Source organism: Bos indicus x Bos taurus, chromosome 29 (assembly GCF_003369695.1).
Source record: "Bos indicus x Bos taurus breed Angus x Brahman F1 hybrid chromosome 29, Bos_hybrid_MaternalHap_v2.0, whole genome shotgun sequence".
Taxonomy (NCBI): Eukaryota; Metazoa; Chordata; class Mammalia; order Artiodactyla; family Bovidae; genus Bos; species Bos indicus x Bos taurus.
Window position 1 is genome coordinate 22,853,060 of NC_040104.1, and position 13,181 is coordinate 22,866,240.

General features: G+C 53.0%; 1 protein-coding gene across 1 annotated transcript; it reads left to right on the top strand.

Annotated features, from left to right (window-relative positions):
- The first annotated feature begins 4,401 nt into the window (after positions 1-4,401).
- ESAM (endothelial cell adhesion molecule) lies at positions 4,402-13,134 on the top strand. The gene is made up of 7 exons (XM_027531678.1): positions 4,402-4,626; positions 8,101-8,297; positions 9,629-9,830; positions 9,998-10,153; positions 11,555-11,677; positions 11,969-12,095; positions 12,303-13,134. The coding sequence occupies exons 1-7, from the start codon at positions 4,557-4,559 to the stop codon at positions 12,616-12,618; spliced, it is 1,191 nt and encodes a 396-aa protein (XP_027387479.1). The 5' UTR covers positions 4,402-4,556; the 3' UTR covers positions 12,619-13,134.
- Positions 13,135-13,181: the final 47 nt, after the last annotated feature.

The window sequence follows — 13,181 nt, forward strand, 5'->3', positions numbered from 1 at the left end:
GCGTTGTAGTAGTGGAGCTTTTTGTAGCGGAGTGTGGTCTCACCGGCAGTGGGACTGTTCTCTGACTTGACTGCGAGGGATGAACAAAACAGAGCAGGGCAGGAGCTTCACTGCTTTACTCATCTTCACTATCTGTACCCCACTGGCCAATGTCATGATCCGTTTTCAGAGTCCCAAAGGTCACTGGGACATTTCATTTTGTGCTACTTTTTAAAAAGCTACAAAAGGATATTCCTTTTGGCCCTCGGTACATAATATTTGCAAGAGACTTTCATTCCTCATCTTTATACTCAGGAATCAGGGGCAGCTGTCTCAAGAGCACAGGTGGAGGACTGACATCATACTGCCTAGAAAAGGAGAGAAGATGTAAGAGAAACGTCCAAAGATTTTAAGTGGTCCATAGGATAGGAAATGGTAACGTGTTGATTCATTAGGAGGGTAACTATCACGTTCAGATCTTTCAGAGATTTCTGTGCACTGGATATAGAGGTTAGTACTCTCAGCTAAGAACTAGCTTACCAGTAGTGTTGTGAAGGGATACTTTAGTGTCTAGGCAGGGATTTGTTAGATTCATTTACCTTTAATGAGTCCCCCAACATCTCTCAGGTTTTCTACTTTAAGTGGTCTACATGTCCAAGAAATAGCTATAAATCTCCCCATTTTTCTTGAAGATAAAATTACATATTGATTAAAAAAAAAGTTTCTTTCTTATAGCCTGAATGGCCTTATATCAGTAATTTTCCTCATTCTGGTTGTGAAAATTGCTCAGTCGTGTCCGACTCTGTGACCCCCATCGGCTATACAGTCCATGGAATTCTGGCCAGAATACTGGAATAGGTAGCTGTTCCTTTCTCCAGGGGATCTGCCCAACCCAGGGATCAAACCCAGGTCTCCCACATTACAGGTGTATTCTTTACCAACTGAGCCACCTGGGAAGTCCTCATTCTGGTTGGTCAGTGCTTATTTATTTGTCTAATGACTAGAGAGCTTATGATCAATGAGATGACCCTTATTAATGGCATTTGAGGCCAGCTCTATGGAGTTGGCTGTTTCCTGACATGAGATGCTAAAATGAGTGTTAGTTCAGGGAGTGTGTAAATAGTCTGGAATGTTTGAATGCAGCACATCTTGCCAGGCATAGGCTGTAGGAATGGGCCTTAGGAAACTCCCATGAGTTAGCTCTTCTTTGGAACTTGGAATTATTGTCCTGAAGACCAAGGCTACACTGACCATTTTGAAGCAATGATCTCATAATATCCATGCCAAGTGCTGCAGGAAAAAGCATTATTGCCAGGAGTAGTACATGGCATTCCCCAAACTGCCACTGGTCAACCCTAAAACTAACACAATTTCTCCCCATCCCAATTCTCACTGCTGTTGGTTACTTAGCAGGGGCAGAACATTTGGGAACATTTAGAGAGGACGTTTGAGATCTACCTACTGTTACTGAGAACAGGGCACTGCTAGACCACTATGAGCAGCAAGGAGAATATGGCAAAGACTGATCCTGTGTGTGTTTTTACCATGTGGCTTGGGACGGATGAGGAGTCGGGGCAAGAGGACAAAGCTGAGCATTGGGAAATGGAGACTTGGAAGTACCTTGCTGATTCTGAATATCTATTCTTTTTGGCCGGAACAATCCAGAAAAAGGGAGAGCAGGGTGTCATATAACTATGAGTTTTCCTAAAAACAAAAAGTGGACTATTAAGACCTTAATGAAGCCTTATAACTGATTCCAGGGGAATGGAGACACTACATTCAAATATAAAAATCAGCATTAAAAAAAAAAGTACCATAGAGACTTTCCAGGTGGTCCAGGGTTTAAGACTTTGTCTTCCAATGCAGGGGGTGTGGGTTCGATCCCTGGTGGGGGAGCTAAGATCTCACATGCCTTGGGGCCAAAAAAATCAAAACAGAAGCAATACTGTAACATTCAGTAAAGACTAAAAATGGTCCACATCAAAAAAAAAAATTTAAAATACTGTAGAGGTAAAAGATGATGTATGACTGGGAGAAACACTAGTGAACTGCAAATCTCTAACATACGAACTTAGCTCGTGCAGATAATCTGTTGTGCAAGCAGCTCCCAGATCACTCCCAGATCATCTTCTAATATTCCCATTTTATACAAGGGTAAAGAGAAATGTTCACCCTAAATTACTACATCTCAGCAAAAACTTTCAGGAAGTAAAAGAACTGCTCTGCTAACTTCTACACTTGACCCCCTCAGGGTCAGCAGGAAAAAAAAAAGTGGTTGGAATAAGAGATAGTATAGAAAATTCTTCTATTGGGTGAGAACAGTGAAAGTCCTGAAAGCACTGTTTCTGTGTCACTTGGAGAGAATCGCTGCCTACAAATCTTTATTTGTATTTTTACCTCTTTTTTTCCTTTAAGAAGCTTTTTATTGAAATAATTTAAGACTGTTTTTAAATAATTTAAGATTTATAAAATATTGTAAAAAGAGTGCAAAGTATGCCCCTGTATATTCACTTGTTCCCATAATCTTGCCTACAACAATGATTACTGTGGTGGTTGCCAGACAAGTAATATTTGTGTCTTTACTTCTGATGTAAATTACTTCGGGTGCAAATTCTGAAAAGTTAGCTACTGAGAGTGAATGTTGAGATTCTGCATTATGTGGCGCTTGATTACAGCCTGTAATCAGATGCTTTAGTGCACCTGAGACAACCAAGAGCTCGCTGCTCTTCTTGGAAGGGGTAACCTAGCCTGACCTGGAAGTAAAGGAGGGATGTTTATAAAAGGTGCTTTGCAATGAAGACTAAAGTTAAAAAAAAAATGACTGTGATAGACTAGAAAAACCAAACCAACAGCACCCCACCACACACACACACACACACAATCTAGTTGACAGTTTCAAGCCTGTAGCCCCTGCATAAAGGTATGAGACTAGCAGTTACCTATTACTACTCCCTTTGCTGGCACTAAGCTGCCGAGTACTAGATTCCAGGGATTGCATGAGCAGTCTAGTGTTTACATTGCCATTTCTCAGCGCCACTGCATGGCAGGTATTTAAAGAGCAGTCACGCAGGTCATACTAGGAAGAAGGAGCTGAGAGGGTCAGTGGGGCACCGTGTATTCTCCTGCTTGGAGAGTGCAGGCTCAAAGACCTGAGAACCATGTGGAGTAAATGGAATCCAGGAGACCTGGCATCTTTTCTGCCCAGTAAACTATCACCTGGAGCAGGCAGCGCCAGGGATTCGTTGTTATGGTTTCTGCCCTCGGTGACCTTGACTCGGTGGTTGAGCTGTGCCCCGACGTTTGAAGCATCTTTATTTTGGCTGTCCGACAGAGAAGCCAGAACAGGTGCGCGCCCTTCTCTAAGAGAACTGCGGCCGCCAGAGGGTGCAGAGGAGCATTTGACCGACCCGCGCGGGGAGGTGGGGGCGGGGTGGGGTGGGGGAGGGACGGGTAAATTAAATTTCACTAGAACATGATCTAGTCCGGGGAATTAAAAGATCAGAACGCGCTGGGGGCGGGATGGGAGGCAGCGAAGATATGGGCAGAAATAAACCGACGGACTCAGTCCAGTCTATCTTCCCGCAGCTGCCCCCTCCTCTCCGGTCTGCCTAAGGCTTTTCAGAGTTGAGAGAGGAACTTGGCTCCTCTCTCCCGTTTCCCGCCCAGAACCTGGGGTTCCTTGCGCCAATCGTTTCCCTCCTTGGGTTTCCGGCACAAGCTCCGAGTGACCCTCGGGTCTGCCTTTTAGGGAGCCTCGGGGAACCTGCGGAGAGGTCCGATCTCCGCCCGCAGGTCCTCGCATCCTGCCCCGCAGCCTAGGGATCCCGCGGCACCTGCAGGGATGGGCGGGGGCGGCCGCGGCCGCATCCCTGCGCCGCTCTCCCGGCCGGCTCCCGCGGCCAGCCCGCCGCTGGCCTTGGAAAACTGGTCGTTTCGGGCAGCAGAACCGGGCCCGCGTGGCCGGCACTCTGGCCCCTTCCTGCCGCCCCGACCCCCACACTGTGAGCCCCAGTGGCCCCGGGGACACGCGCCTGAGGACGCTGTACCCGCAAGCTCCCCCAGTCAGTTAATGGGGCGGGACCCCCGGACGCTTAGGGTGACCCCTGGACATCGGACAATCCCCAAACCTCCCTTCCTTCCTGGCCCTCCTTCCTAGCCCACGTAGCGGACGGGGAAGGGTATGGCATGGTCTGACAGGTCAGGACCCTCTCTTCTGCCCTGGACCTCCGCTGGCTGCGAGGGCCCCACGACTCACCCGACCCCACCCTGCGTCCTGACCGGGTGGAGGCCGCGGGATCCGGCCGTCGGAGCGCGAGGATCGCCCCCCTGCGGCGGGTCACCCTGGAGCCACGCCCGGGAGGACGGCGACCTCTCCGCCCCCTCGAGTGCCCCGCCCCCCAGTCCCCGGCGGTCCCCACCCCGCCACCGGCACACACACTCAGAGACTCTGGCCAGAGCCGCCCTTGGTATCAGTGGCCCGGTTCCCGCGTCCGCTCCAGCTGCCGGGCAGCCTGAACACCTGTCGGTCGGTGCGCCCCGAGCCGGCGCCCCTGACTGCGTCGGGACCAGGGAAGGCCATGATTTCCTTGCCCGGGTCTCCTGCGACCAGCTTGCTGCGGGTTTTGTTCCTGGGGCTGACTACTCTCGGTGAGTGAAAGCCTGGATGGACCTGGAGGGGACATGAGATGGGAGATGGGATGAATCCCACCCTGAGAGGCTGGTTTGGGGAGCTGATGAGGAGCTGGGTGGGACAGGATCCCGCCTCCTCCGGCTCTTTCCCTCCCAGCACTTAAACTTTCCCCTAGGTTGGGTGTCACTGGTTGGTGCTGATTTCTGTCGCCTGTGTTGGGGAACAGCCACCACTTTGGGTGCTGTATGTTTGTGGCAGGGGAGAACGTTTGTTGGAACCATTCCTCACCCTCACTCCCCACCTCCACCGGCAGAGCCAGATGAGCTGAGCTGCTAGAGGAGACACTGGCTAAAGAGCTTAAGGACTTAACTCTAGCCCCCCTCCCAGCCCCCTACCCCACACACAAGCTGATGTGCAAGAGCCCCTGGGGAATTCCCTGGTACTCCAGCTTGACTCACACAGGGACTTCACCTCAATTCACAAGCCTGGATCCTTCCTCTGGCCCCCTCCTTCTGCTTCCTGCCCTGGGAATCAAGGGAGGTGCCCCCAAAGCTTGACCGTGAGGTCATGTAGGACACAGGAAATGGAGGAGGGGTTCGAATGCCTAGAGGAGCAGAATTGTGACCACCGCCCCCCCCCAAGAGGTCCATCACCCCCTGTTGGTTCTCTGAGCCAAAGGGACAAAGGAAATAGAGAGGAGGGCCTCAGAGAGTCAGAGAGGAAAGCCACCTCCTTGGGGCAACTGCTTGAGGCCTGTGTGAAGGCCTTCAGGAACACCCAGAAGCTGGAGTGGCCCGGTCCAACATCTGGGAGAAAAGGACCCACAGGAACAAAGCTCATTATAAACCATTTCACATGCTGCCTCCCAGGCTTTCTTGCCATCCTTCAAGGATCCCAAATGAGGGCGAAGGGTGGGTTTGTCCGGCTCAGCTTTAACTCCTCATTTCTCTCAGGCTGGAAGTCTCCAGGGCTTGGAAAGAACCATAGTGATTGAGACTGAGATGGGGACCATCTAAATCTCACCTGGGTGCTCTTTAGCCCAATCTGTGCTGCAAGGGTGTCAGGGCAGGAAGTATTAGGGTCCCCAGACAAAGTGGGGCTCAAGACCAGACTGCCAGCCCCTCTAGGCTTGGTGGCCTGCTGTAGGATCTCTCCACTTCTCAGGTCCCCCTCTCCCAACTTAAACTGTCTCTTTCCTGCATTCTATCCTCAATTTCCCCATCCCCCTTCCTGCTGGGGATCTCTGAAGCAAGGCAGAAAAATTCAAGTCCGTGTCCAGGGCGTCATCCGATCATCTGTGTCTCTCCTGCAACCCATCCTCTTTCTATCCGAGCTCTGATAACTCTGAGCCTGTTTTCACACTGAAGGTCCAGGCTTCAGCATCCCTACCTCTCCCCACCCCCACCCCCCACCCCACCCCCGCTGGGGATTGCAGAACTCTCGCTGGCCACTTGAGGGTTAAATGGTCCTCTGGATGGTCAGCATTTTGCGAGATACCGGCTCCACTGGGCTCTGCCCGACCGGGTTCTACCCGGAGGCCCTTATGCTCCCTCGCGGCTCAGCGATGCTGCCCCTGGGGCGTGAGAAGCCCGCGGGGGGAGTTTCTCAGAGAAAGGGAGACTAAAAATAGTAGCCCTGGGGAGCCAGCCCAGAGCCCATTTTCGCTCTCCTTCGCTCTTGCCTGCTCCACAAGTTGGTCTGGAGAGGCCCAGTAGGGTCCCTTCCCTGCCCTGGGTTCCTTCACTCAGATCCGCCCGCCCCCCTTTCCTCTCCCTGTGGCACCTGGGAGCAAAAAGCCCTGAAGAATTGAGGGGTCTGTGGTCCGGGGGACACCCAGGATCAGAGCAGTGAAGCCTGGGACCTTCTCCAGCTCCTAGCTGACCTGTGTCCAGGCCCCAGTGTGTCCAGCTTACTACTTACTGACTTACCCTGCCCGCCCCCTCTTTGTAAAGTGATATTATAAATGCAGGACCTGAGCGAGGGGCGCCTAGGGCGGAGGCGGCTCACTCTTCTCCTGGGACCCCGGCAGGTTTCCCGCGGGAACTGTGTCTGGCCGCTGGGAGTGAGCTGTAGGAAGGCCCGGCTAGGGCCTGCGCCCCCCGCAGGCCTCTCTGGTGTCCCGGCCAGCCGGTCGGTCCTCAACGGGCGGCGGGCTCCTTGAAGCGGAGGTTGTTTTCGCCTGCAGAGCCTCCGGTCCAGCGGCGCCCTCGGCATTGTCTCCTGGCTTATCACCGGGCACAAGTTTCCTGCTCAGCCCTCAGGGACCCCGCCAGGAAATGGGGAGAGGGGTGCTAAGAAGGCCAAGGAATTGGGGTGAGGGTTCTGTAAAGACGCGCAACCAGGAAGCGGAGGGGGTGGCGCGCATCCTGGCCGGATCCGCTCCTGGGCCCTCAGAGGCCTTCAGCCGGCCTCCAGGAGGGTGGACAGCCCGGCCTGTGCGCGGCCTCTGTCCGCTCGGCGGCCCCCTAACCACCACGCAGAGATGGCATCTCAGACTCCAGTGCAGACCGTTGAGGCCGAGGACTCAAGAGCCTCAGCAAGAGCTGGGTGAAGGTCCAGAGCCGCCAGCATCCTCAGGCCTGGCTTCCGACAAGCCCAAGGTTCTTCCCCCAAAGGACTTTTGTTTGGGCCTCTCCTCTGCCTCTCCAAAGGGCAGTAAGGGAGTGCCTCTGGACGCCGTGAGGCAAGCTCCGATTCGACAGTCCCCTCCCTGAGACCCATACCCCCGGCCACCTCCTGAAGGACAGCCACAGGCAGATGGAAGCTCTGTGCTTGATCGGTTTTGTACCTGATGGTCAAGGGACTTTGCTTCTCCTCCTAGCTCTGCCGAGGTTCCCAGTGACCTCAGAGTACCCTCCCCCCATCTCCCGTGGGCCCCCAAAGGGCCTTTGAGAGGTTTCCTGGGGGGAGCCCACGTGTGGAGATCCAGCAGGAAGTCGTGGAGCCCAGCAGTCACTGGGCCGCACTGGGCACTGGCCGCTCCAGTCTCTCTGGCTCGGAGTAGTTCTGAAGGAGCCGCGGGGTTAATCGGTAAACGATTAACCTTCCCGGTCCCCTCTGCCCATCTGGTGGAGGACTGCAGGAGACGGGAACGCTGTTGATCCTGACCCTGGTCTTTCCTTCTTGGCTCATGCCCCGGGGAAATTGCGGGAGCAAGTGGCTTAAGTAGAGTGTAGATTAAAGGTATTAAATCCGCCCTTCCTCTTGGGTGTCTTCCCCTTCTCGCTGGAAATCTGCCCCCTCCACTTGGTGCTCTGAAATCTGTGCCTCTGAATACAAATGAATTTACAGACATGGGTCCTATCCTTGCTACAAGCCAGCGGGGCTGAGGCTGGGGAGAAGACGCGGTGATGGATTCGACCATCGCGGGATCACAGGCCAGCGGGCCCTGGGCAGTCTTGGGAGAGACCCCCGAGAGTTTCGTCCTCTGCTGCCACCGCGCTGGGCAGGGTCCCTGGGCTCCGCGCTCACTCTCCTTCTCTCCCCCCCAGCGTCCCCCTCGCGGGCCCAGATGGAGGTGCACGTGTCCGCCAGCCTCACGAAGCTGCGGGCGGTGGAGGGAGCGGAAGTGGTGCTCCCAGCGTGGTACAGCCTGCAAGGGGAGCTGTCTCCGACCAAGCCCAAGCCTTGGGAGGTGCCCACCGTGATGTGGTTCTTCGTAGAAGGGAAGGATAAGAATATGAGCCAGGTGAGGGAACTTCTGGGCAGGAGGCTAGCTACCTACTAGAGGCGGGGCTGGGGGGTTCGGAGTGGGAGGGGGTTAGGGGGAGGGAGGGGAGAGGAGTCGGGAAGTGCATTGGGAAGAGCTGGCGACGGTGGGAGGGGTCGCCAGAGATGTCAGGGAAATGCAAGATCCGTGTCACCAGTTCAAGTTTTGTTTTGATCTTGGAGTCTTCCCCTCACCCAGCCATTTCTCCTTTTCCTAGGGTTCCCTAGAAACCCAGCACACCAAACACTGCCAACGTTTTACTTTGCTGGGTGAGGGGGAAAGTGGGGACTGAGGATACAGGAAACAGGAAGTTTAGGGCAGGTGTCACACAGCTTTTAAAAGTTGAGCATCTTCCTGTTTTCACATTATCTGTCCTTTGGATGTGCTCACAGGCCACAGGTCACAGTAAGCCCACTCCCCAGATGATTATCTGCCCCCCTCCCCCAACTCCTTTATGAACTCCTTGAGAAGCAAGGGTAGGTCTCTTTCTACAGTCTCTTACCTGTTCTACTTTCCTGACATCAGAGGCAGATTTACCCCGAAGCCAGGGAAATGTCATTTTCAGAGCACCTTCTTTACATGGGCTCCCTGCAAGGTCCTAGGAAGAGTGTTGAGGGGGGAGTCATTTGGTAAATAGGGGATGAAAGCATGTGAAATATGAAAGCAACTTAGATTAAAGGAGTGGGGCTGGGATTTATACACTGGAGGGGAGGGTCTTCAAGAAAAAGAAAACTTTATAAGATACTTTTTCTTTTTGGCTGTCCCCCTGCAGCCTGTTTCTTTCATACGTTCTCCCCTTGTTTATATGATTTATAAACATATGTTTTATATGTTTATATGAGCCCCTCCTGGTGGCTCAGATGGCAAAGAACCTGCATGCGATGCAGGAGACCCAGGTTCAATCCCTGGGTCGAGAAGATCCCTTGGAGAGGGGAATGTCTACCCACTCCAGGATTCTTGTCTGGAGAAGTCCATGGACAGAGGAGCCTGACGGGCTACAGTCCAGGGGGTCTCAAAGAGTCAGACATGACTGAACAACTAACACACGTCCATTTTTACCACTTTCTAAACACCCAAGTGGGAGATGAAGAAACAGCATCCAGGGAAAGAGGACCTGTTCTGATGCAGAGGATCTGGGGCGGTGAGAGGGTGGCTAGGGAGACAGAGGTGGATGGACAGCTGCTACAGGTTAGAGGGGATGGTGCAGATAAGGGGTATTTGAGGACCCCCAGTTTGGGGGAGGGGGACGAGCTGAGCCCTGGGCACAGAGCAGGCATGTTGTGATGGGGAGGTGTTGTTGCCCCCACCAGGTGTTGGCACACATCGGTCAGGTCACAACGGGCATGCCTCGAGCATCCCTGGTCCACCCCATGCCCTCCCGGAACGTGTCACTGCGGCTGCGGGACCTGCAGGAGAAAGACTCCGGGTCCTACCTCTGTTTTGTGAACTTGCAAGACAATCAAGGCACTGTTAAAGGTCAAAGCAGCAAACGTTTAGAGCTCGATGTGCTGGGTGAGCCAGAGGCACCCGTGGGAGGTCAGGCAGGCCTCTCCCCCAAGTGACCGAGGGGGAAGGTTGGGGGAGGGGCAAAAAGGGTGGCAGAGGGTCCATGTGTGGGAGGGGGAGGGGGAGCTCCTGGTCCCCTGGTATGAGTTTTTAACCCGTCTTCCCTCCCCCAGTCCCTCCAGCTCCGCCATCCTGCCATCTCCGCGGTGTGGCCCACGTGGGGGCCAACGTGACCCTGAGCTGCCAGTCCCCAAGGAGTAAGCCCACTGCCCAGTACCAGTGGGTGCGGTCACCCCCATCCTCCCAGGTTTTCTTTGCACCTGTTTTAGGTGAGGGAACTTCCAGAGACAACTGAGAGTGTGGCTGGGGTAGAGGAAAGATGAGGGCCAGAGGGACTGGGGGGCAAGGGGCAGCAATGCTGAAAAGCACTGTGGTGGGGGGCGGGGGGAAGGGGGATGTGGGGAGGGGGCGAAGAAAGAGGCCTGCCAGGCGCAGACAGGTGCTGAAGACCATGCCACACAAGAGACGCTGGGGCTGGAGGATCTGCCATTCACTACACGTGTGACTTTGTGACTGTTTCCTCGTCTGTAAAATGGGAGTATCAATAGCCTTGACTTGAGCACACCAGCTGGCTCAGTGGTAAAGAATCTGCTGGCCAATGCAGGAGACACAGGAGAATGGGAGTTTGATCCCTAGGTCTGGAAGATCCTCTGGAGGAGGATATGGCAACCCACTCCAGTATTCTTGCCTGGAGAATCCCATGGACAGAGGAGCCTGGTGGGCTACAGTCCATGAGGTTGCAAAGAGTCGTACACGACTGAGCATGCATGTATGAATACCACTATAAAAAACACTTGGAGGCAGCTGGAACTTTTTTTGTCAATTTTATTAAGATTATTGATGGAACAATTTTAACCCGATGCTTTGGAAGAATTATTCTTAATTTATCAGCTATGGTAAATGTATTGCAGTAATGTGGGATAGTATCCTTATGTTTTGGAGTTTCATGCTGAAATGTTCATTTTAAAATGTCCTGAGAAAAAGAGAAAGAAATGAAATAAGTGTAGTAAAATGTTAGCAAGTGTGGATATATGGGTTTTCATTTTGTTCCTCCTTCTACTTTTTATTTGACCATTTTTATAATAAAACTTTTTAATTTTTTTTTTAACATAGAGCTTACATAATAGGTTTGTTGTGAGACTTTTATATAAATTAGTACATGTAAAGAACTTAGTCTTTGGTGAAGAGTAAGCAGCCAACAAACTTTAACTGTTAAAATCATTAGATTATTTCATACATTCCTTTCAACACCATCAATTAGGTCATATCACCCCATTTTATAGATGAATAAATTGGGACCCAGAGATAATAAATAGCTTTCTTAAAGTCCCATGGCCTGTTCTGGATGCCACGTTTTCTAATTCCTTGCTCAGTGTTTTTTCTCTCTCACTACTCAGAAATAAAAGTGAAAATCAGGTTTTGGTTTTTCTGGGCATCACTTCCTCTTTAGCCTTCTTTCAGATATCACTTGGGAACACTGAGCAGTGGAAATGGGAAAGGGTAGTGAGCTAGCAGTTTGGCAACTGATCGTCACACCTTCACCTTTCATCAGGGATTCAGATAGCTAAGGCTCTCAGAGAGTCAAAATAGACATTCCAGAGGAAGGGCAGGGTGATTTTTTATGGGAAAGGGGATCGATCCTTGGACTGATGGCCAAATTGTGTCCACAGATGCCATCCACGGGTCTTTAAGCCTCAAAAACCTGTCCACTTCCATGTCTGGAGTGTATATCTGCAGGGCCCACAATGAGGTGGGCAGCGCCCAGTGCAACGTGACCCTGACTGTGAGCACAGGTCAGTGAGGGGTAAGTGTGGTTAAGGAGAAGATTGATCAGTGGTGGGAGCGGGTCAGCAAGAGAGGGGAGGAGGGCTGTCTGCGGAGGCCTCTCGTTAGAACAGGACAAGGTGCTTGTCCTGGTTACATGTCTGTGCAGGTGTTTGGTCAGTGACTACTTCCTGCTCGACAGTCACCTTCCCCTTAACAAAGAGAGAAACTGGGTATGGTGGTGGTGGGGCAGAGGGGCAGTGGGATTGGAAAGGGCCAGGGAATGGCTGAGAGTCCGCCTGACAGTAAGGGTTTTCCAGGGCCCAGGGCTATGGTGGTTGCTGGAGCTGTCGTGGGCACCATGGTCGGACTGGGGCTGCTGGCCGGACTGGTGCTCTTGTACCAACGCCGAGGCAAGGCCCTAGAGGAGCCGGCCAATGATATCAAGTAAGTGCCCCTGGTCTCTGCCAAGATGAGGGCTCTCCTTGGGGATTCAAGGAGCTCCCATCTAAGGTAGGGATGGGCGGTGGCTGAGACATCACTTCTATGGGCAGATGTTAAGGGAGGAGAAGTGAGAATAAGACAAAGCATATGGAAACTCCCCTCTCCTCCTCCTTCCACCTTCTGACCTCTTATCACTTCTTTGATGACTAGGGAGGACGCCATCGCTCCCCGGACGCTGCTTTGGCCCAAGGGCTCAGACACAATTTCCAAGAATGGGACCCTTTCCTCTGTTACCTCAGCGCGAGCCCTCCGGCCACCCCAGGGCCCTTCCAGGCTTGGTGCATTGACCCCCACACCCAGCCTCTCCAGTCAGGTCCTGCCCTCGCCAAGGCTGCCCAGGACAGATGGGGCCCACCCTCAGCCAATATCTCCCGGCCCTGGTGGGGTCTCTTCCTCTGCTCTGAGCCGAATGGGTGCTGTCCCTGTGATGGTTCCTGCCCAGAGTCAGGCTGGGTCTCTGGTGTGATGGCCCAGCCACTCGGTGGCTAAGCCATTTGGTTTCTCTCCTTCCTGCAAGGTTCAGTCACACCTGGCACAGAGGCCTGAGATTGGGAGGGTGGCCGCCTTCCAGACCTCTGGTCCTCCGCCCTCACCTTTCTGAGGCTCAGTTGAAACCCAAGTTTCCAGGAAGTAGGAGAAGAGGAAGTGGACCTGGGATTAAGAAGCACTCCCACCCCTGGCTGTCTCTAAGTCTGCAGTGGGATGCTGCTGAAATTGCTACCACTGCCTCCCCCCAACCCCCAGACCTGGTGGGGATCGCCAGTCAACCAATCCTCTAGGCCCCTTTGGTACCCCACCCCACCTAACCTCATCCTTCACTCCCCACTTCAGCTCCTTGCATTAATATAACCTACCCTGCTGGCTTGGTTGGGTTTTGTTGGGGCAGGGGATAAGGAAGATATTTTTTCCCACTCACTTGAAATGCATGATTTTGTTTTTATTTCGCCAACTTCAATAAAGATATATTGTGTTTGTATGGAAAGTGAGAGTCCAGTCGCCTTTTCAAACTTGGAACTCCCAGGGAGAAGC

What these genes read in the sequence shown, in the direction of transcription:
- ESAM (XM_027531678.1), top strand. Translation starts at nt 4,557, where the DNA reads ATGATTTCCTTGCCCGGGTCTCCTGCGACCAGCTTGCTGCGGGTTTTG. An exon ending in TTTAGAGCTCGATGTGCTGG is followed by an intron (nt 9,831 to 9,997) that starts GTGAGCCAGAGG and finishes TCCCTCCCCCAG; the next exon opens with TCCCTCCAGCTCCGCCATCC. An exon ending in TTTCTTTGCACCTGTTTTAG is followed by an intron (nt 10,154 to 11,554) that starts GTGAGGGAACTT and finishes TTGTGTCCACAG; the next exon opens with ATGCCATCCACGGGTCTTTA.